At 41.0% G+C, this 22,000-nt stretch overlaps 1 protein-coding gene across 4 annotated transcripts in view; it reads right to left on the minus strand.

The window, feature by feature from the left end:
• CA10 (carbonic anhydrase 10) overlaps positions 1-8,715 on the minus strand; it is a 161,820-nt gene extending 153,105 nt beyond the window's left edge. Inside the window, exons 1-3 of one of the 4 annotated variants that reach the window (XM_071816783.1) lie at positions 8,697-8,715; positions 8,133-8,190; positions 6,976-7,447 (exon numbers count right to left, since the gene is read on the minus strand). In XM_071816783.1, the coding sequence (XP_071672884.1) occupies positions 6,976-7,036 (61 nt within the window). In that variant the 5' untranslated portion in view covers positions 7,037-7,447; positions 8,133-8,190; positions 8,697-8,715. Of the gene's footprint in view, positions 1-6,975; positions 7,448-7,542; positions 7,648-8,132; positions 8,424-8,696 lie in introns of those variants that run through there. The other 3 variants (XM_065852329.2, XM_065852331.2, XM_065852330.2) reach the window with 3 other exon arrangements.
• Positions 8,716-22,000: the final 13,285 nt, after the last annotated feature.

The following is a 22,000-nucleotide window of genomic DNA, read 5'->3' on the forward strand; positions in this document are numbered from 1 at the left end:
GGAAATAAAGTAGAAACAACCTACAAAACTGACAAGATTATTTTTCCAAAACTATGTTTTCCCTCTAAATCTTTCTACTAAAACGCTAGTTTGAAAAGCTAGAGATGTCAACACATTTAGAGGGGGAAAAAAGGATAACGTTGCTTAGCTTCCTCCTCCCTGCATGTGCTTAGAAGCCACTTTGGACCAGTCAATGCACAACTCTCTCTGATCCATACTTAAAACCCAGGTGACAAACATCCAGTATTCTGAGCTTGATCAAGTAAAGCTCAGACGATGAAGGGAGGAAGAAAGAATGCCAAAATGAACAGGTAACATTATGGGTATTATCTTATCTCTCATTATTTTAGTATCTTCTTTAAAAGTATATTCTAATTACTTATTTGTGAATTACAGATGCTGTGATATTTTTCTGGCAATAATATTACAAAAGATAAATTGTGGGCATTTAATACTAATTTTACTACAGAAATACAAGTGTTACAGATCCATGTATCTAAACCAAAAACATTTTCATATGGAAAAATAGATCAAATGATTAAAGCATTTCTTCAGCTCCCACCATTGCTTTCAGCATGCTGTGCACGTGGGAACTGATCACCTTCCATTTTTCAAGAACAATAAAAGGAAAGTTAAATATTTTAGGGCTGTAATCCTGGCACCCAACAGGAACATAGAGACCTGCCATCTAAAGCTTTTCTTGCTGTCAAGCTTTAATTTTTCACAATTTGTAAGGCCTACATCTCATTAACACTAAAGCCATTTATAACACTCTTGGAGTTCCAGGGTCTTTTAAGGTGTGTGTTAACATGGGTTTCCTTATGCCTTCTTATTTCACCTGCCAATTGCCAAGCAGTGCATGAAAAGGTTTCCCATATTGACAAACAAGAAGTTTACACTTATGGCACCTGCACGCCTATGGGGCACCCAGTACTTGCCTATGTCACCAGAAAGGCTACTGTACTGCACAGAACATAGGTCTAAAATGCTTCAGTCCTCAATTATTATGGCAATAATAATTCACACTTTTATCTTCAAGAAATTCCACGGAAAGGCCCTTGACAGCTTTTTAACCATTCATGGTTAACCCACGAATAAGATATTCTACTACTTTGAATTCAGCTGTAAATTCTCCTAAATGCCAGATTATGTATTCCTTATTTATTTACCATTAATGTTTCAACTTACCTATCACAGTGGAAGTTTTTTTTTTTGCTGATAGTCTCCACTGTATGGACAGGTACTTTCGCCCTTTCTGATGGCATAAGGTTGGAAATGCAGTCACACTATACAGTGTTCCCTCTAAACCAAGTCATTTAAAATTTCCAGTTCCTTCCAACATGAAATATAGTTAAGATAAAGACAAGATGATAGGAGCAAAATATCATTTATCGCAGTATGTCAGTGTTGTCTGTAACTAACTGTCATCTAGTTTTGTCTGCTGCTTGTGCCGGTAATGAGATAATGATAAAACAGTTTTATATAGTCTTCTATTAACAGCCCAGATGGGCCAATCATCCACTTCAGTCTTTGTCATGTTAAGTTCTGCCACAAACAATCAGTATGGATGAAAACAGCAGCTCTCTTCCCAGCTAAATTACAAGCTTTCACCCAAGTAAGAAAGCAATACTTTGACCAACAGTAACAAATAAGCAAAACAGCCTTTTAGGTTAAGCAGGAGTTCCTCGTTCGTTAGTATACAAGGAATATTCATAATGCAAATGGAAAGCCATTTCAGTTCTTGCTGAATTTAAAATCTAGCTGCCATAACTTAAAAACTGAAACCTTTCCAAGAATATCAAGGGTAAAACTTCTCTGTAACATCAGTTGTATCTTAAAGATTTAAAGAGTACTCTTAAATTGAGAGTGCTCATTTGAGTAGGGATCTTATTCCTGTTTTTGTAATAATAATTTTGTCTTGGGATGCTTGGTATCTAGTTCAGTTGCATTAACAATGAGGCAACACAATAAGGTGAAGAGGTCCCTTCAAAAACTGGGTATCTTCATCACTGAGATTTGGAAAAGGAGCAGTTACCACTTTCTTTCTGTCAGTTTATTAGACGGAAAATAGCTCAGCATAAGATGTGCAAAAGTATTCATAAATGTTCCCTTCTACTACCTTTACATAAGCTAAAAAATATATGTGTGTTGTTTTGGCACTTTAGCGCCTATCTGGTCACACTCTAGCTGTAAAACTAACAATAAAAATAGAATGCTGAAAAATACAGGACACACACACACACAAAAGTAAAGCACACATTTATAGGAGACTACAAGGCTATTTCCATAGAATTTTAAAGCAGAAACATCTTCACACCTTTTGGAAAGGCAGCACCACCTCTGAAGTGAGAAAGCATTCAAGTGCTAAGGAACTGAGAGTCTTTGGAGCCAACATATGGGCTCCATCCTGTGTTTGAATGTGAGCAGGAGGATTGAATCCACGTGGATTCTCAGCAACATCAACAAACTCCATGCAGGCATGACGGTTTGCCCACACAAATGAAGCTGTGGATATGGGACAAAGCAGAAAAGAATACTGTAGTGGATTGGATGCCAAAAGCTCTTAGTTACCAGATGCACCAGGCTGCATGCTATACCCTCCTATATATATATATGTCTTTGCTATGAATAATTCCTTCCTGATATTACATTTCTTACTTAACGAAACTACCAGAAAAAGCTATTTCTGTGAAACTATTCAAGAAAATTTAACTTGGTTTCAACATTTTTGTCCAAACACAATAAACCATTCCCTGTTAGTTACTGATGGACATTACACCCTTGATACTCTTCTCTTCAACAAGACTATTTGAGTTAGATTCCCTCAGGTTGTACAATGCTAAGAGAAGGAGCTATCAGACCTTACAGACCATCATTCAGCAGATAATTCAAGCCCTGGCATAATTTAGAGTTCCTATAGGACAACTCTGTGTTATGCCAGGTAATAAGAGCTCAGAGACCACAGAAGCAGCAAGACAGAAAATTGAATGTGGAAAAGAAAAAGAACACAACACCCTCAGCCCTCAGTGCCTCGAGATGCTACATCATATGTTCAATAGACAGTGGAATTCCTCGATACGCAGGATGTTTTTTATACCATCTTAGTTGCTCACCATACATGATTTCTGACCCCTGTGTGCTGCCAAACAGGCCGAAGGATTTACATCATAAAAGGGACCTGCCCCTATGTGACTTGAGGACGACACCAAAGGATTAACATCCAAATAATAAGAGAGCTGTAGGGCTTGCATGGATTTCATCCATATTAGTTCCCACAAGGCAAAACAATAAGAGATAATACATCAATTCATAGGAAGCCACAAAGATGTGAAACATGCAGGTTCTATAGATCACTTTGTTGATGGATTAACAGAAAATGCATAGAAACCTTCTTAATCAATGCCCATGACAGTAGCATTTTCTTATTTAAATGAAGTATCCTGCAAGGATTTGAAAACAGCATCCTGATTTGTTTCTTGAAATTGATTTTTAATAGCTAAAATCACCAAAAATTGCTCATGGCTTATACAAATGACTGTGCAAGCAAAGGTGGCAGCCATAATGGCATAAACAACATCTCACCCGAGAACGCTGATGCTAATTAGTCTTTGGTGGTATTCTTACTTAGGAAGGAAATTCTGGACATCATGCCAACAACTCTTATCCTCTTTCTATATAAACAGTATAATCCCCATGCCATGATTATCTGCATCTTCAAAGGAACCACAATCAAAGAGGTCTTACTTCAGCATTCTGTCTACAGGACATCTTCACTTCCCCTACCTGTGCTCCTTCTGTGCTGCAGTATCATTAAAAGAAACAAAAACTCAAAAGTCATAATACAAATCATTACTATTTTTCCTCAGGGACTACAACTCAAAGGCATAAATATGCATCATGACTTAGAAGGAAAGACAGGGCTGTAATTTCTTTCTAAAGGTTAGAAATTGCTTTTGTGGTCCTCCAATCTGTTATTTATTTGCATCTGCACAAAGAAACTAGATTCTCCTTTCAAATAAGCAATTTCAAGTAGCAAAAGCCTTAATTCAGTATGCCAAGAAAAAAAAACAATATTGGTTTTACAAAGTTTACAGATATATTATTTCCCAAACATAAGGGCCAGTAATTGAAAAAATATATACTCCTAAATCTCAGTATCATTTCTTCCAAATCAAGCAATCTATCATACATACAGGTAATTGACAGATAAAAGATGTTAGGTATAAAATATTTTTAAAATCTATATGCCTCTTTTTAATAGATGCAATTACTTTCCATATATTAAGTGTCACAAAAATTTGTGCAAGAGAGACCAAAAAGCCAATTATATAACTTCATTATTTATTTTAATTAAGAAACACAGCAAAAGTGCTACATTCAGCATAATTTATATTTAAACATCATGTAAATACATAGCAAAAGACAACGTGACATAACATTGAAGTTGTGTTTAATAAATAAGTTTACTGATAATGATAAGCTAACGTAATAGTTCAGTGACTGACATCATCCTATTGAACAGCAGCACTTAATAAGCCCTAATCCAAATAACCACTGGAATTAGTAGGAGGGCCATCCCAGGTTTAAATAGACACTGAAACAAGCATTTGCTAATGTTCACGAAAGATCCATGCACAGAAGACCAGTCGTGTATCTTCATTGCTGAAAGAACCGATTTAATAAGAAAGAAAAAAAATATATGCTACCACCACATTCTTTAATTGGCATCCCTGTAATTGCAGCAGTGTGCTCAACTAGTGGGTTGAATGAATGACCAGTGCTGAAGTGCTAAAAAAACCCAGTTCCTGGAATCCAGTGTTGAAGCAAACCTTAGCAGGCTTCATTACACCTTCTCTTACTTCCACTGTTAGCCAAACATCCCAGCTACATTATATGCTACACAACATAGTGTAAAGAGGATGGCAGGGGAAAGATATGAAGCATTACTGCCAGTCAGATATCTACAGATCTTGATCCTTTTTACCAAGATGACAAATACTAAGGATTCCTGAAAAAATAAAATCCTTAGGAAGAAAAAAAAAAAAAAGCTAAATGCATGCACACATCATCTGTGTGGTTAAAATCAATCATTTGAAACCACAGCTTTAACCATGCAGCAAAAGCATCCCATCATTCATTTTTTCACTTTATTTCCCACTCCCCCCCCCCCCCAAAAAAAAAGGAAGAAAACAGAGGCAGATATCAGGGCGGATATCAGTGTTAGAGGGAGATGGAGAGCTGCTGCAGAACTGATCCCACTATCCATTTCAGAAGCCTGGGTTCCCACGTCTGAAGATGAGGAAAGGAGGGGGAAGATTAGGAAACACTGGCAGCTAAATGTGTGCCATAAGGACCTGCACAGACCGGGACAGCTTCTTTCTGTCTCAGAATATTACTGTCAGAATGGCCAAGAAAGCAACGAGCTTCATTTTTCCATTCTCACTGTGGTACCTGAGGAAGTGCCTAATTTGAAGAGAACTGGACAGGTGGCATATCACGCTGAGCTAAATAGATAAGTGTGAGATTTAAATGACAAGAGGCAGCAGGTTTTGCTTTCTAAAGAGTGAGAGAGTGAATTATTCTGCTAGTACCAATGGGCACAAGTGGAAGGTCAGCCTGGGGTGCTGCCAGTGTCACCCAGGTGCCTGGTGGCAGATGGTGCCAGTCTGTAGGGATAAAAGAAGGGCTGAGGTACCTCACAGGCTGGTAGCAATGCTATTTGCTCAGGAATAAAAAAGTTTTGGGGTAGGTGCAGGCAATACAAATGAACATAAATGCTGCCACCCCAAATGTGAGTGTGTCACCAGTCCAAGGGCTGTAAGGGTGATCAGTCAGGAGGTGCTGCAGAAAGCGCGGTGGGGACAGGCACTGCCAGGGTGAGCTGCTGCAGGGGCTGGGGGCTGCGAGCTGGCCCAGGCCAGTCTCTCCAGCATCCCAAGGGAGCTTTGGAGCTCCCTCTCCCTAAGCACCTCCAGGCTGGACACCGATATGTCTACCAGGACTCCCTGCCTCTCCCCTGCAGTGCCTCCCCTGTGCTGCTGGCGTTCCCATTTCCAGACTTACGCAATGACTTGAGGGCAGAAGCTGCCTGCAGAGAAGTGGAACAGCAGGAGATATGGGCAGCCTGGATCCCCATGGGGCTTCCTGAGGTGTCCCAGCCTAGAGAACTGGCCACCTCCCCACTTCTGCCTCCTGCAACATCATTATTCCAGCATGACTGACATGACAAATTAACGAGGCAGCCAGGCCTTTTGCAGTAGAAGGGAGTGTTTTCCCCAAGAATAAATTGTTCCAATCCTTTACGCTAGACACCCGGCCGTGCCTATTCATTAATTGGACAAGCTCTAGTGACAACTGAAATTACCCGACTTCTGCATACTGGAGGGGAGAGAGATCTTTGCAAGCTTAAAATGAGAAGCTTAAAGCTCGAACCTAGCAGTTCTTTGGATGGGGCTATATTTTTTTAATACTTATTTTCAGAGCACAGCCACACTACGGCTCTGTTTAAAAGCAGAAGCATGTTCTTCAGTGTCTTTCCTTGTTTTGCAGATCCTGAATTGTGGCACCAGAACATGACAACTCCACCAATCAACTACAAACCTTTTAAGATCCACAGATTAGCCGAGTTTAAGAACTTCAGGAGCTATGAAATTCTGGGATTACTGCAATGTTGAGATTAATTATCACAATCAGGTACATTAGGAATTATAAGCATGTGCTTAATCAGTACACTGTGGTTATTTATTGCAACCAATGTATCATAATTACTACACAGGCATTGGAATTAAGGGGGGCACTGATGGTTGTTGATTTCTGTCATGACCCACTGACAATACATCATTCACGTATTTTTCAACTACTGTTTTGATTTGCGTTTAACTGTACCTCCTGTCCCTTGCTGCGGGGAAGCCTGAGAACTCTGTATGGTATTTCACCCCCCTGCCCCCCCGCGCCCTTTCTGTGCTAGCTGCGTACCTGAAATGCAGACGATGAAATTCGCTTGCAGAAGAAAAAGCACCTCCCAAACAATTTCCATCCTCCGATTCTCATGCCAAGTGCATCCCTCGGCGAAAAAAAATAACAAAGATCAATATCGCACTTTGAACGATCCCAGTAAATTTCCTTTCGGACTTGCAGACTGTATTCCCCAGATGTGCTGACAACACATGTCCGAGCTCTCTGCGTGGCTCAAGCGATATCCCTTCCCTTCCTTCGCCCTCCAAAAAAGACCACGAAGCCAACTGCCAGCACCGGGCTCTTCCTCCACGAGCGAGAAAAAAATCCACCAGATTTCCCAACAAGACATAAGACAACAAACCCCAACCGATCCGGTCCGGAGAGTTTCTATTCCAGGGTGGCCAGGTGCAAGTTAACCCCAAACTCTGCACGTCTCAGCGGGGCAGTGCCAGCATGCCGGGGGGAGGGGAGGGGGTTTCCTCTCCTGCTGCTACAAAAGGAGCGGAAAGAGATTAATACCCGCTGCAAGGCATCCGCTCCCACCCCCCATCCTCCGTCCCCCCCCTTCCCCGCATGGTACCGCACCTCCACGGCGCGGAGCACGTAGCAGCCGCCGCTCCCCAGCCCTGCCGGGGTGTCTGCAGTCCCCGGCGAGCCCCGGCGTTTTCCGCCAGCCGACTGCAGGGGTCGGTCTTGCCCCGCACACGGAGCTGCCCTTCCCCGGCCGGGATGGCCCCAGCGCCGCGACCACCCCCCCGGCCCCAGAGCTCGGCGGCACGAAAACGCCTCGGGAAGGGATGGGGGGGGGGATGTATTACATCGGTGGTCGTCCCCGTCTTCCCCCCACTCCAAATCTGGATTGCAGAAGCCGAGAATCTGCAAGCAGCGGGGGTTTGGCAAGCATCGCCGGCCGGGCTTCGCTAAGAATGTCAATATTTTAAAACTTATTTAAACAGGAAGGAAAAGAAAACACAAAGCGAAACTTCTCGCGGTTTTGGTGGTAGGAAGGGCAATAAGAGGATGCAGCGAAGAGTTACCGAAGTACTTGCACTGCAATGCACTGCAATTGCGTTCCCCAATCCACGATACTTCTGCATAGGTTTCACCAACACCCCCCCCCGAAAAAAAAAAAATGGAAAAAAATAGTGGCAGTTTTGGGGCAATCTCTTACTTACCCTCAAATCCTCCTGTTTTTTATTTTTTCTTTCAGCTCATCGGATTTGCCACTTCTGCCTGCAGTCCCAAAAACAAATCGAGGTCAAGCTCCGAGCGGCTCGCTGCAGCCACCTCCCACCCCCTTTAGCTGTAAGGAGGTACCATAGCTCGCTGGATTTTCCCCTTCCTTCCCTCTGTTCCGCCTATTTCGCCGTTTCCCCGAGCGGCGGACCGTGCTGCGGGGAGCCGCGGGCCGGCGGGCGGCAGCGCCGGGCACGGCGGGGGCTCGGCGGGGCTGGCGCGGCGCGGCGCGGCGGCGCGCACGGGCGCGGGCCGGCGGGCGAGCGCTCCGCCGCGGAGGCGGTGCCTGGGCGGGCGGCGGGGCCGCACCGCGCCTGGGGGGTCTGCGGCTGGGACCGGGCCGGCGGGAGCCGAAGGAGGGTGGGAAAGCAAAAAGCATTTAAAAAAATCTTCCCTCTCGGCTTTCTTCTCAGGCACATTCCAGAAGGTGCCGCTCACTCTGTTTCAAATGTGGGTGCAATTTTATCTTTTATTTTTTTTCCCCCAGAAAAAATGAGGTGCACCTGGCGCGGGGAGAGGTTGGGTTCCCTTCCTGCGGAAAGGGAAACTGGGCGCTCAAAGGCAGCACTGGCAGAGCCGAGGGGCTGCGGGCTGGGGAGATGCACCGCGCCGGTAGGTGGGCAGGGGGCTGTCCCGGGCCGGAGCGCCCTGCGGGTGGCTCGGTCTGTCGTTAAAGAAGGGAGGGGACAGGGGCTTTAGGCTGCAAACGAAAATCCCGGCTCAGGGCAGGTGTGAAAAGGTGATGCTGCAACTGCTTCAGCTGCGGGTGTCTTCATTGATCACTGTAAGGCACAGGGAGCGGGGAGGGAGAGAGATGCTTTGGGTTTCAAACTGGTAGCCCAGCTCTTGGCAGGTATGCAGAGGTCATATTACAAATACTTCAGCAGGGGATGCATACATAATAGATTCAACATAGGTGGGTTTATAAACAGTTTTCCAGCCCATAACATACTTGTAAAATGCACCTTTGCCTGGATTCTACCAGAAGGAGGGCTCCTGGATCTCTGAATGGGGAAGGAGAGGATCTCTCAGAGAAGAAATCAAAGCCCAGGCTGTTATTTTCATCGGCTCTGAGAAATATGTAGGAGTCATAGGTTTCAAGTTATCCTGATGGTATGTAGTTGTAGTAGATCAGATTTCTTGAGAGCTTCAAAGCAACTGGATGGGATAAAATCACCAGTATGTGAAAGGAAGAATTGGACTGCAGGCACTTAGTAGTCAATATGATTCTTGTATTCATTTTGTTAGTTTTCAGGGTAGTGTGAGTGCTTTTTGCACTGCAGCAATCTCTGCTGATGTTTGCTCCATCTCTCCTCATGGGTTATAAAGAGAGTCAGGATTTTAACAAACTAATTGCCATCATCTGCCCAGTGACAACAGTGAGGCTGGACAGGAGGCACAGTCATTCGTGGCTTTAAGAACAAATAACTTAAATTCCCATATTTTATGATGAATTTTCATTGAACAGTGAGACTGCAGCAAGAGGGATTTCTTTCCTTGATCGAGCTGCAGAATGCTGAGTGTTATTTGAATAAGTTTATGCAATTGAGAATTATCCCTTTTGGGCAAAATGAAATACATAGGATTTAGGGAACTAAGGCAGCCTGAGAGTGAGCAGGCATTTATCAGCTGTGCCATTACACAGATATGCCTTTGGGCACTGAATGAGTTGTCCAGAAGCACCAAACTGGTATGGATTTTTAAAGAGGTTGAAATATGATTTGCATCTGGTTCCTGAAAAGTTAATGAAACAAGGGCTGCAAGGAGTCCTTCTGAATCATTCCTTTAAGATCATGTTGTCAAAGGAAGGCTCCAGTCAGCAGAAGAAACAACTATTATTGAATCTGGGACCCTGTTTGTTGAGTGTTCTGTGTTTTCAGAGTAATGCAGAATAGTATATGCAATTATCTTCTTTACAGCTTTTTAAAATCCAGGTTAATAAATCCTACTGTGGTATTAAAACAGGCATGAGTGGCTTCCTCTCTCTGTAGTTTAGATGTATTTAAGCACGCTTTAGGAAATATTCCATAGATGTTCCCATTGATGTTTACTAAACTCCTTTACTCAAACAGATAAACATTCATTTTCCAGGGATTTGACTGTAAATTATCTTCTGGGATTTCTCAATTAATTTCTTATGATAACATAACAATCCAGGACATAGTAAACCTGCAGAGACCCTTATCTTTTATGCTCATATTTACACAGACATCCTTGTTCCTAAACCAGTCTCCTTGGAATTATGGCATTACATGTGGGGAAAATTAATGTCACAAGCAAGTGAGATGACCTGTTGTAAAAAGGTGTGTTGTCCATTAAGCCAGCAAATAACTGATTCAGTGACAAGAGGAAATGTGAAATCCTAATAGCCAAGCCCATGTTTCTTTCCTATTAATGCCAGTGGAACTTTAATGGCAGGAAAAAAATAGGCAGTTGGTGTTGACTTCTAGCAGCCAAAACTCCAAAATACATTAATTTTTGTGCATCTTTTTAGTGTAGTATGTTTATTGTACTCATTCAGACTTCATATTTAATTCAGTGGCCTGTGATAAATAAGTAGTTTGTGACTCGGACCGAAAAGTCTATGAGGCATCAAAAGCAAACCAAGTTTTCTCCACCTGGAAAATACAATAGTGAGCTCAGAAAATACACATTTAAAAGAAAGCTAGATAAATAATAATGAGTTCCTTCTGCTGTCATTTACTTGCAGTGGTATCATTCGATTGGCAGTGGCCTTAAGGCTTGGTTTTGAAGTCATTATGGCCATATTGGCTATGCAGCTCCACGGGAAAGCTTAGTTCAATAAAGTTGAATGGATGTCAATATGGGCCTATTCCAAAGCCCACTGAAATCAATTGGAATATTTCTGCAGACTTCGATGAGTTTTGGATCAGGCTTTCGCTGTAGAATTTGCACAGTATATTTGATCCCAAGGGAAGTGGTTTAATTTAGCAGGGTGTATTTGGGGTAGAAGCAGAACATAAGTCTCCTATGTACATTGGTGTAGATTTAAGTTTAAAACAGACAAAAATGCTGGTTGCAGCATCAATATTTTGTTGTGTGAGTTTCCATTCAAAACTCCTTCTGTAACTCACTAAGACGAAGGGGTTTGATATTTGCTGCATGTATTTGACACCCATTCATATTTATACACTTGGCTAAACTTCTTAAACTTAATCTTGCCAACCTTTAAGCTGTACTGAAGTCATTGGTCTACTCATGTGCCTAGAGGTAAAAATGACTGCGAAGGGATTTTAGACAGGTCTCTCAGGAATGTTTGTATATTTTAATTGTGAGGATTTTACTCTGTAGAAGCTGCAGCTGGGTTTTCTGTCAGAGTGTAAGAGTACCTAATGTATTAGTTACAAGATGGACACCTAGTTTCTTCAGGCCAGACTTACAGAGATAGGCTTTTTGGCTAAGCTATGTGAGCAGAGTTCAAAAAGTACTTAGGAAGTCCACATGCTGAAAGGTTTTTATACTAACATAACACATTCCAATCCAGTTAAGCAGGATTAAGGTTTGTACCTTCTCACAGGGGCCAGCATTTTGACTCTTTTGACTCAAAATTAGCTTGGAAAAGATCAATTGTAGAAATTGTTTTGAACTGGGCAAATTCTGAGCAAAACGGGTTGAACTGTGGCTTACCCTGTGTCGATGGAAGAGGTTGCTGCCGTTCGTCACTGCTGCAGGTTCCCACTATCTGGTACAGCAGCTTGCCTGTGCGCTCCCTAGCTCGTTTCTGTCAAAATAAGTCAGCCCAGCAAAGACCTGCTATTGAAGCTGTCTGAAACTCGTGGCGTGTTTCCAGCAATTAAGCTGGCAGAGCTGGAACAGTTCCTGCTCTTACTTGATTTCCCCAGTCCCAGGGGCTGCCGGCCCCATGGCAGGGCTGATGGAAGAGCTTGTGAATCGGCTGCTGGGTTGCCACTGGGAACAGCCCAGGATGTAAGCATGAACCAACATCAATGGGAAATCCAAATCAAAAGAAAGGGCTAATGCTGTGATTCACTCAGGTGGAAGAAAGCTCAAGGGTCTCCAAATCCAAATGGGGATTTGAAGATCATCCAAAACCAGCAGTCTATTAGTGTCCAGCTCAGGGGACTTTACCAATCTGTTACCAGGACTGGACCCTAACCACTGTGGAAATGAAAGTGGTTGCTTTGAATAAATTAACATAGTGATATTATTGAACCTTGCTGTCATAAATCTCATAAATATGAAACTGTTGCTCCTTGTCTCAGGTTTATTCTGAATTTACATTTATGTTCCAGGTGGAACTTGCACAGGTAGTTTTTCATTGCATTTAACTGAATTGTTTGTAGAAGACAAAAAGGGCTTTTGTGTTTAGACTGTATATTGAAATGTCTTTCCATGGAAGTTCCAAATAACCCCAGATGAGGCATAAAATATAATAATAAATTGCAAAAACTAGGAATTGGACTAGATGATCTCCAGAGATACCTTCCAAGCTCAACTGTTCTGTGATTCCGTGATGCATGGGAGGTCCAAGTGAACCAAGGAGGATGGAGCTCAAAGGCTCCACTTGAGTGTTGTTGGGACTTGCTCACTGTCAGCAGTCCTCTGTCCATCACAATTTCCTACTTGTCTGTGCCTGAACTCAGTCGTCATATGTCTCGTTTGAAGCTTTTAGGTAGCCCTGCTCAAATTCCAAAGATGCTCAAGTGCCTTCTTGGTTCAGAGGTTAAGCAAGTTCACATCAGAAAGCCACTAGCAACAGGTGAGTTGCTGAGAATGTAACTATAAATTAATACTCACCGATAATAGTGCCATTTAATTTCTGGTGTTCCTGTTCCATATATTGTTACTGCCATGCTTTCTTGTATTTTCTGTTAATATCTTCAGTGCTTATAAATAGTGCTGACCTCACTAAGGAAACTGATAAAAAATTTAACATATCATTGTAAAAAACCAGCCTCTAAGAATCCATCAGAGCAATGGACGTTAAGGTAATTCTTTTCTTGTATTGATGGTCTTTATCAAAACGGAGGTGGAATTTACGTTTTACTGGTAGAGATAATGATGCAATTTATTTGAAGTTAAAAACACCCCCAATAAAGGAACAAGGAAAATGACTGGCAGTTAGTTATTAAGTCAATCAATGTGTTTTTCCTGTGAGTCAGGCTATTCATTATCATAAAGAATTACTTTCAGTCCAAATCCCTTTTTCATGTCTGAACTCCAGCAAATAGTGTTAAGACAACAAGTATTTGTGAAATAAAATTCTTCTAATTCAAAAAGACATATGTAAACTGATTTAGCTTTTCTGGAAGTGAGAAATTAGTCACAAAAGTGTTTAAAACATCATGCTATCTTGCAGCTCCTCAATAAACCTCAGTAGGTTCTTTGAGAGTCTTGGCAGCTTTGCACCCACAGAATTAGGTTTTTCTGAGTAGGCATGTAGGGTGGGAAAACTGATTTTTTTTGCTAGTATCAAAGTCAGCAGATAAAATTGACTTCAGGTGGTGCAGTGATTAGAGTCCTTGTAATATTCTTATTTCCCACAGTCAGGAGTATATTAGCGAGCTTGCCTGTTAAAAATAATTAAAAAGATAAAAGAACAGGATGTGGAGGGGGGTTGTTTTTGTAAAAATTGAATGCAGTGTAGTCCAAGAGTGGCGGATGATGAGAAGGGACGTTCTTTTAATCTAGTTTTTGGCTTTGACTCAATTCAGAGGCCCTGTGGACTGATATAAGTTGTGCCAAACTCCAGGTGATCCAGCAGGGTTGTTCTGGCAAGCGAGGATTTGGTCTATACTCATTTCTGTGTCCCCTTTTGTTTATCTACACGCTTGGCCCAACGACCACAGGCAGGCTGGTTTAGCACACTACTTGCAATTAGATCTTGTCCCGGAATCCATGCAAGACCATTTCTGCACCATTCAAGGCAGCTTTGCTTGGTAAAAGGGAGGCAAATTTGCTGTCATGTACCTCAGCATGTCACCCTATGGTTTTGACTGTTTCTAATGCCACCTGCAGTAACTGCAAAGCAGTGAAGAGAACTTCCTGCTTTCTGTTTTTCTGCCTCCATCTTCTCTTTTGCAAGTTTGGATTAATTAAAAGATCAAAAGCAATATTTCTTTTTTGATATTGAGGATTCTTTGTCATCTCAATCTAAAAAAAAAAAGAACACACATCTTGAAAATTATTCTGATATGGATCTGACTGGTTCCTCATTACAGATTTTGACAGCTAGTTGTCACCTGGTGCCTGTTTAATTTCTTATGCCAAATAGAGTAATGCTGATTGCAATATCAGAAAAATATTAGGTATGTGTGAGTCAAGGCAGCTATGCTGTAACTTTTCAGGCTATGCTGCTCTCAGAGTGGTTTGCTTTGGGAACTGGTGTTCCCGATAGGATGTAATAGGCACTTTTTCCATTGTGCTGAAATTTGCCACCAGGGCATTTGGTAGGAAAGCTCTGAGCACACATCCTTTCCTGCCTGACTGCCTAGCGGGACAGGTGGGAACTGATTCGAAGTTTTTCTCTCCTGAGCTTTGCGCTTGAATCTAAAGGATGTTCCCTGGCTTCCCATGTGTGGATATTGTTTAGGTTTGTGCCCACGTGGAAAACCCTAACCCTAACTGCAATCCTAACCTAGCCCTAACCCATAACCCTAAGCCTAATCGTAACCCTATCCCTAACCCAAAAGTAATTGAGCAAATGGAATTATTCATGTGCTTAAAACAGACCATACACTCAGGTTGTTTTGTAGGGAGTTTCCAGAGGAACAGTGTCTCCTACAGCACAACTACAGCTGACAGTCAGCACACCGGAATAGTGACCGCCTGAGTGGCACTTCCTCAGCCACAGTGCAAAACGACCTTTTCTTTTCATTTGCAACAGTTCAGAAGAAAATAACCCTCTCCTCACTCATTCCTTTAAATCTTCTGGGTTGTAGGAAGAATTCCTTGTATTGATGCCTGGCCGTACATTGATTTAATCTCCCCCAGTTTTCCTTGGTAAGATGGGGATACTCCTCACAAGGATGCAAAAATATAGCAGTTAATGTTTGCAGTAAGCTCTGAAGATTAATACCATATAAGTCCTGTGAAAAGCTGTTACTCAGAAAAAGTCCACGATGGCTGATCTGCAAGTGCTATCGGTAGATTTATGGGACCTGTGAAACTTATGCTTCCTATTTTTCTAGAAAGAGAGTGGAGGAATTGGCATCTAACACAATTCAAAAGGATGAGAACAAGCCCTCAAAAAGAAAATAAAGCTCTTCTGACTTTTAGAATCTTTATAAACGTCATTTAGTGTCATTTTCAAATACCTTGAAGGGATCATAAAACTTTGCTCTTCTCTGATCATTGTACCACTTAGAAGAGGAAAGGTATGAACAGCCATAACCCTGGCACATTTTTAACAATACTCAGGACCAAAGGGGATTGTAAGATGGAAGCTTTGATAACAAAAACATAAAGATGTCATTGTCAACTATCTCAAAATATACACGCTTGTTGTAAATGTCGCATAAGCCTACAGCTAAGTGATGGATCAGAATTTCCTGTGTTTTCAAAGTGCTCCTGTTGATGAATACTTTAACTCCTTCGTGAACAAGTTATTTGATGTCCCACAATTTGCTTTCTGTCCTTGTGCTTTGTATGAGTAAAACAAAAAGCCTAATTTCATATGAGCAGGTTGCATTATACAGGATAGAATTTCAGTTCTACTCTGCATCAAGAAAAAAAAATATCTGGGAAAGTGCAAAAACATGCGTAATATTGTATATCACTTTATTAGCCAGAATATGACATTTTTTCTCTTCATTAAAATAATAAAAATGGTAATAAGTGGTAAGCTAAAGTAAGTATTGGAGATATAAGGACAAATTTGTGTCCCAGTCAAAAAGTATTATTTAATAGCATTATTTAATTAGTTTATTGAATTATTATTCAGCAAAGTACTTTGACCTTGTGACCACTCATAATTGCTGGTGTCTGCCAGGAGGGGAAACTGCTTCTAACAGTGCCATTCATGGGAGCTGGAGGTTTAAATGCTTGAGGACTGTCATCTTTGGTACAACCAATCCCTGCTACACTCAGTCTCTCACCTTGTGACACCAAGACATTCTGCTTGTGTTTCTGTGTCATTAGGTAAGTCCCGGGGGGTAGGAATGGGAGAGGAAATAATTGTTAAAAAGTTATCTATCCACACTACTTCTGGACTTCGCTGTTACTTCATCTTCTCAAGCATCTTCTCTGCACTCATCTTAACCATTTGCACAATTTTTGGCAGAACCATTGGGCTTTTATTTGGGTTTAGAGATGCTTATGCTATTTAAGTGAGCTGCTGCTGAATAGAATCAAAATAATCATTTCTCAGTAGGGCTGCAGGTGCGGGGTACAGGAACCATGTATTGCCCAAATTCGTTAAGTGCATGAGTGTTTGGAAGAAACTTCATCACATATTAAAATCTGTAATCCCAGTGAATTAAAAGATAATTTGAAAATTACAGGCTGGTGGGTAGCCTAACTCAACTGTTAAAAATCTGTTCAACAAATTGCAAGTCATTAATAATTAGGATTACAAAACCTATTACATCTTTGATTGGGGATAAATGGACTGAGGCTAGTATTATGTTATTCAATTAGATTTAATTCCATTTGGTATGTGTTTTACTTTATTTCTAGTGCAGTCTGTAACAGGATCGTGGTAGCGAGCATCCAAAATGTCAATTAATTTGTGTATAGAGCAAATAGCACACGTAATAATTTCATCATATAGGGCAGCTCTGTTGACTGACAGTGGAAGTGCCGTTAGACTCACTATGGTTAATTAGGTTTTATGCATTGTACAGTAGCATTACAGACAATCATTTATAAATGAGTTTATTAAAATGTCTATATTAATGTAGTGAAGCACGCTAAACTCTGTTTCTTGAATGTTTATGATATCACCTTTGCATACTTTGCCTCTTCACTGTGAAAATGTAAAACGTCCCTTGGGAAATGTAAAATGAAGTAAAATCCTAAGTCAGAGTAGTCTATGAGCTAGCAGATCAAGTCAAAACACCTCAGGAACCAGAGTGACCTGCTACCTGGTAAAGGGCTCACTAAAAGCCTTGTCTTTTCTATCTTCTGCAAGCTGCTTTGAATTACATACATTCTCAATTTGTAAATATTAGTCATATCCATCTGAGCAGCTGAGAAGTTCAATATTTATTTCCCAATTTGTTGCATTTTCCACCACATTTCATTCAATCTGTTAGCACTGCAATAAATCTATCTGCATTTATTTTCCCATTTTTCTCATCTGTTTCTACTATTTACTGTACACTCATTAGGAATTCCTTGGGTTTACAGTTTTGCCATTGTGTGAATTTCTTTCTCTCTTCCTAGAACATCACTTGCCACAATGAAGAAAGCGTCTTCATAATGTATATTTATATGGCAGTATTGATGTCTGAAATACCATATAGAACATATTCTGTATTACTTATTATACAGAAAACATCCATTTTAGAACTCTGTTCACTAGACAGGTCCCTTTATCAATCTAAATGTCAATGCAAAAGTAAACATCAAGGTTAGCAGGGATATCTTTAAGATGTTGAGCAGAGAGTTCTCCTTGAAAATTCTGCCTGCAATTGCTGTCCTGTCTGAGCTGAACAGTTCAGACACATAAAACAAAAAGGAATTGACCAACAAGTTTAAGTTGCATCTATTTATTACAGTCATTTTCCCATGTGCAAAATATTCTTACGTAAACTCGCTGGTTAGTTTCCCCCAGAGATCCAGGAGCATGTGTAGCGGTTGGTAATTTATGGATGTAGTCAGGCATTACTTTGAAATCACAGCATTATGGGGAAAGCTCTGTAACAATTGAGCTGAGCTGCAGTGACAAGAATTGGTAAAGAAGGGGACAATTGGAACACCAAGGTAAGGAGGGAACTTATTGCTATTCTAGCCACGCATATTAATAGTGCTACAATCAGTGAAACATTTCTATATTTAGGCTGGTTTTTATTTGTTTTTCTTTCCAGTTTAGCACTCCTGTCTTACTTTTTATCCCACTTATTAAACGTTTCATACACGGAGTGGTTCAGCAAACTACAAAGTCATCCTTGTGGATAGCCTTCTGAAACAGAACTGGTAACAGATTTTTGTTACTAAATTTGTTTTCAAATGTTGAAACATGTAGCAAAGCTTTTGAACTAAGTCCTGTCTTCCACTAGCTGATAAATGCCTCTGATAGCATAGCACAGTAAAGCACGAGAGCCTTGACATTCAAAAGTCATTCAAGATGACAGATCTCCTAAGTGGAAGAGGAAATTCTTAGAATTAACATGCTAATTCCTCACAAATTCCTATTAGCCTAAGAAGGAATGACGGGGAGTTCAAACTCCTGTTGAAACATCTCCAATCAAGGCCATTGTTATTGATTTTTCTGCACTGAGAAACAGTGCAGATGTGAGAACAGTGTTCATGACACTGTGCAAACCAGATCCATACAGACATTTAGGCACTTAAATCTTACCAGGTAATGGAGCTGACTCCCTATGATTGTTAAAGCTCACACCCATTTTTCGCTTAGCATCAACATTCAGGTTTGCAGAAATGCAAATCTGAATCAAATGTACCATCTTCCTGCCCTATACTAGACTGTCTAAAAGTGTTTCAGCACAAGTACATAGATGGGGCCTTCATTTTTTTGCCTGTACAAATGCAGCCTTGCACACACAAAATGGGCATGGAGAAGATGGGGGTTTTTATTAACTATCTAAGATATAGTTGTAAAATATATATACTATGTGTACAAGCTGTATTCACTTCAACAGAAAAATCTGAATTGAATGTGTTTGTTTAGTGCCAGTGCCTCACCAGATTACTTTGTAGATACGCTTTCATGGCTGGTGTAGTATTAAAAGATGTTCCTATAAAGTCATATAACATTTGCATATTTTAATGTACCGTGAGACCTAAGGCCAATCAGAATAAGAAACTACCAACATGTGAAAACCAGAGATTTCTATGGTGTTCTGTGAGTTTAGATCTGATTGTTTACTCATAAAATGAAATATATATATATATTGTTATCAGAAATCTCCCTCTAAAAGTATTGTGCCCTCTTAACTCTAGCTATCTGGACAGCTCCATCTTAGAAAACAATTTCCATATGTGGAGGACATTCATTCTCAGAGTGCAGCCAGCAAGCTTTGGAAATGGAACCTATAGTGAACTGGGGCACAGGAAGAAGATGTTTATCACTTCATACAGTATGAGGTTAACCTTAATACTCCATTTTACCCTGAAATCTCTTCTAAACAGTGGCCTTTCAACAACATATTCACATTCAGGTTTTAATTCTTATCTGAAATATTCATTTATATTTGGGAAGCCACTTGCAAAAAGTCAAATATTGCACAGGGAGAGCTGGAACAACCAGTGTGGAAATGCCCAGCAGAAGCTGTGGAAGGGGAGCACCAGTACCATATTTTCTGGTGTGATAATTAATTACCTTGTTCTTTAGCAGAATTGTCAGATATGAGCTCTTAGGTGCTGCAGGGAACAAAGCTTTCACATGCATTATATTTGCATCACAAAAATATGTTTCTGTGAATATGCCTTGTAGAATTCATGCCCTTCATTCTTGAATCTGAATCCTGTTTCCTACAGATATTTAAATCACAGTTGCTACTAATAGGTTTCTAGCACAGAGTCTTATTCATTAGAAAGCAATGGCAAATAGGAAGGAAAAGAACTCTGATTTTTTTTCATCAAATAACCCAGCTTTGCAGAACCAACCTGACTTCTGCTACCGTGGCCTTTTTGCTCTGCTTGTTTGAGGCAGTTCTTTCACCTATGCTTTATTTCTTCTGCCTGCATCGAAGTCTCTCTGGGTGATGGGCTGTGATGTACAAAGTCTAGCGCAGCTGAGCCCCACCGTCATTTGACACAACTTTTAGAAATACGGATTCCACTGCTGAAATTGGGAGTCCTGTTGCTTCGACCTGGATTTCCCTGACAAGTGCTTGGTGAATGTTCTGTCTTCTGGCAGCACTAGCTCTTACTCATGGACTTTTCCTGCGAAAACAGAGAGAAGTTGTGTTCATATGGGCTTCTTTGTATGAAGCTCTGGCAGGGGGTGTGATGTAGGCTGGCATACACTGAGGGGTGTGATAATAAGCACACTCCAGTTTATGAATCATCTGTCTCCTACTTGGCAGATGTGTGCTGGCTCCCAATTAAAAAAAACTCATTCCCTCCTGGAGTTGCTTACCCTCCAACTGACCTCCTATGTCAGCAGTGATAGTCCTTGTCATTCCATGTATCTCCGGGACATATCATGCAGAGGGGCTGACTCAGTAGCAGTCAGCCTTCCCAGACTTCAAAGTCTGCGTGGAGACCTACACTTGGTCTGGTCTGCTCTTCTTGGCTCTCTCCTGATCCTTTCTCTAAGATACTCCAGAAGATACAGAGGAGGTTAATTCCCTGCTGCTCATTTATTCACACTTTTTTTTTTTTTTTTTTTTTCCCCCAGGAATTCCTTAATGTAGAAACTTTTTGGGAATTTCCCATGTTTTCTACGATTTTCCAAATCCAAAACCTTTCTAGAATTTCCTCAGAGCTTTCTAATAATTCCTAGCTGCAGACCTTTTCTAGGATTTCACTGATCTAGAATCTTTCTAGGAACTTTTGAAGAGCTTTTCAGATATTTCCCAATGGCTTTCCAAGAACTTATGGATCTAGTATCCCTGTCATGTTCACCTGGAACCTCTGCTGTGTCACCTGAAACCCCAAGGAGAGACAGCGCTCTATGGAGATGGCTACCTAGAACCTGTCCCTTGAAATCTGGATCCCGTGGTATGATTAGCTGCAGCCTGTCCCAGCACACCTGCATTTTGTTGTACAGTTTTAGGGAACTTTCCAAAATGCAATATGGTGGAATGAATGCTAAAAATCATCCAAAGAATTTCCCATCAAGTACAAGGATGATCCCTGTAGCTGTTTGATGGGAGAAAGATTATTAAAAGAGAGAAATCAACTTTTTTCATTAGTTTACTAGTTAATAAAGCTGGGAAGGATGAAAGCAAGGAATATTGCCAGAAAGGAAGATCAAATCAGTTCAAAACTGTGAGATGTCACAGGAGCTGAGTTAGGAACATCTCCACCAAGCAGTGAGTATGGAGTTGCTGTTGATAAATAAAGTACTGAGAACAGACCAGTAGTCAGAGCAGAACCATGAGCACATCTGAAAGGATGAAAATGGCGTAAGTTCAAAACACATAGGCTTTCATTCCCCTGTCTCTCAGTATGTGACTTGAATTAAGAGCTCACTCTTCACCCCTAACGTTCTCATATTTTATTGACGATGCGGTATGCGTAAGAAGACTGAGTATAGTATCAAGCGATAGAAATAACACACAAAACACACAGGAGAGGACTGAGATATATAGACAGAATTGAAGATAAAACACAACCGTATTAAAGTCAGTGTATTAAAAAATAAGTAGACCTGATTTTCTTCTGCATCGGAGCTTCCTTACGCCACTTTGTCAGGATAATGGAGCCATGAAGTGTGCATAACTGTAATTACTCCTACTCCAAGGGTCCTTTAAGCTGACAGACTGGTATAAATGGAGCATTGTATAAATGAGAATTGAGCTCAGTGTGGAGTAGATTGCATGTTCCTCTGAATTCCAAATGTATTCTAAAATTTTAAGTAGAAAAGTGACAGGGCATATCTTCCCCTATGGAAAATATGTGTATTTCAGAGTCAACATTTTGTGCATAGGAGAATTTCATTGGACTTCAGTGTACATCTTTACCACTCATACAG

This window comes from Patagioenas fasciata, chromosome 18 (genome assembly GCF_037038585.1).
Source record: "Patagioenas fasciata isolate bPatFas1 chromosome 18, bPatFas1.hap1, whole genome shotgun sequence".
Taxonomy (NCBI): Eukaryota; Metazoa; Chordata; class Aves; order Columbiformes; family Columbidae; genus Patagioenas; species Patagioenas fasciata.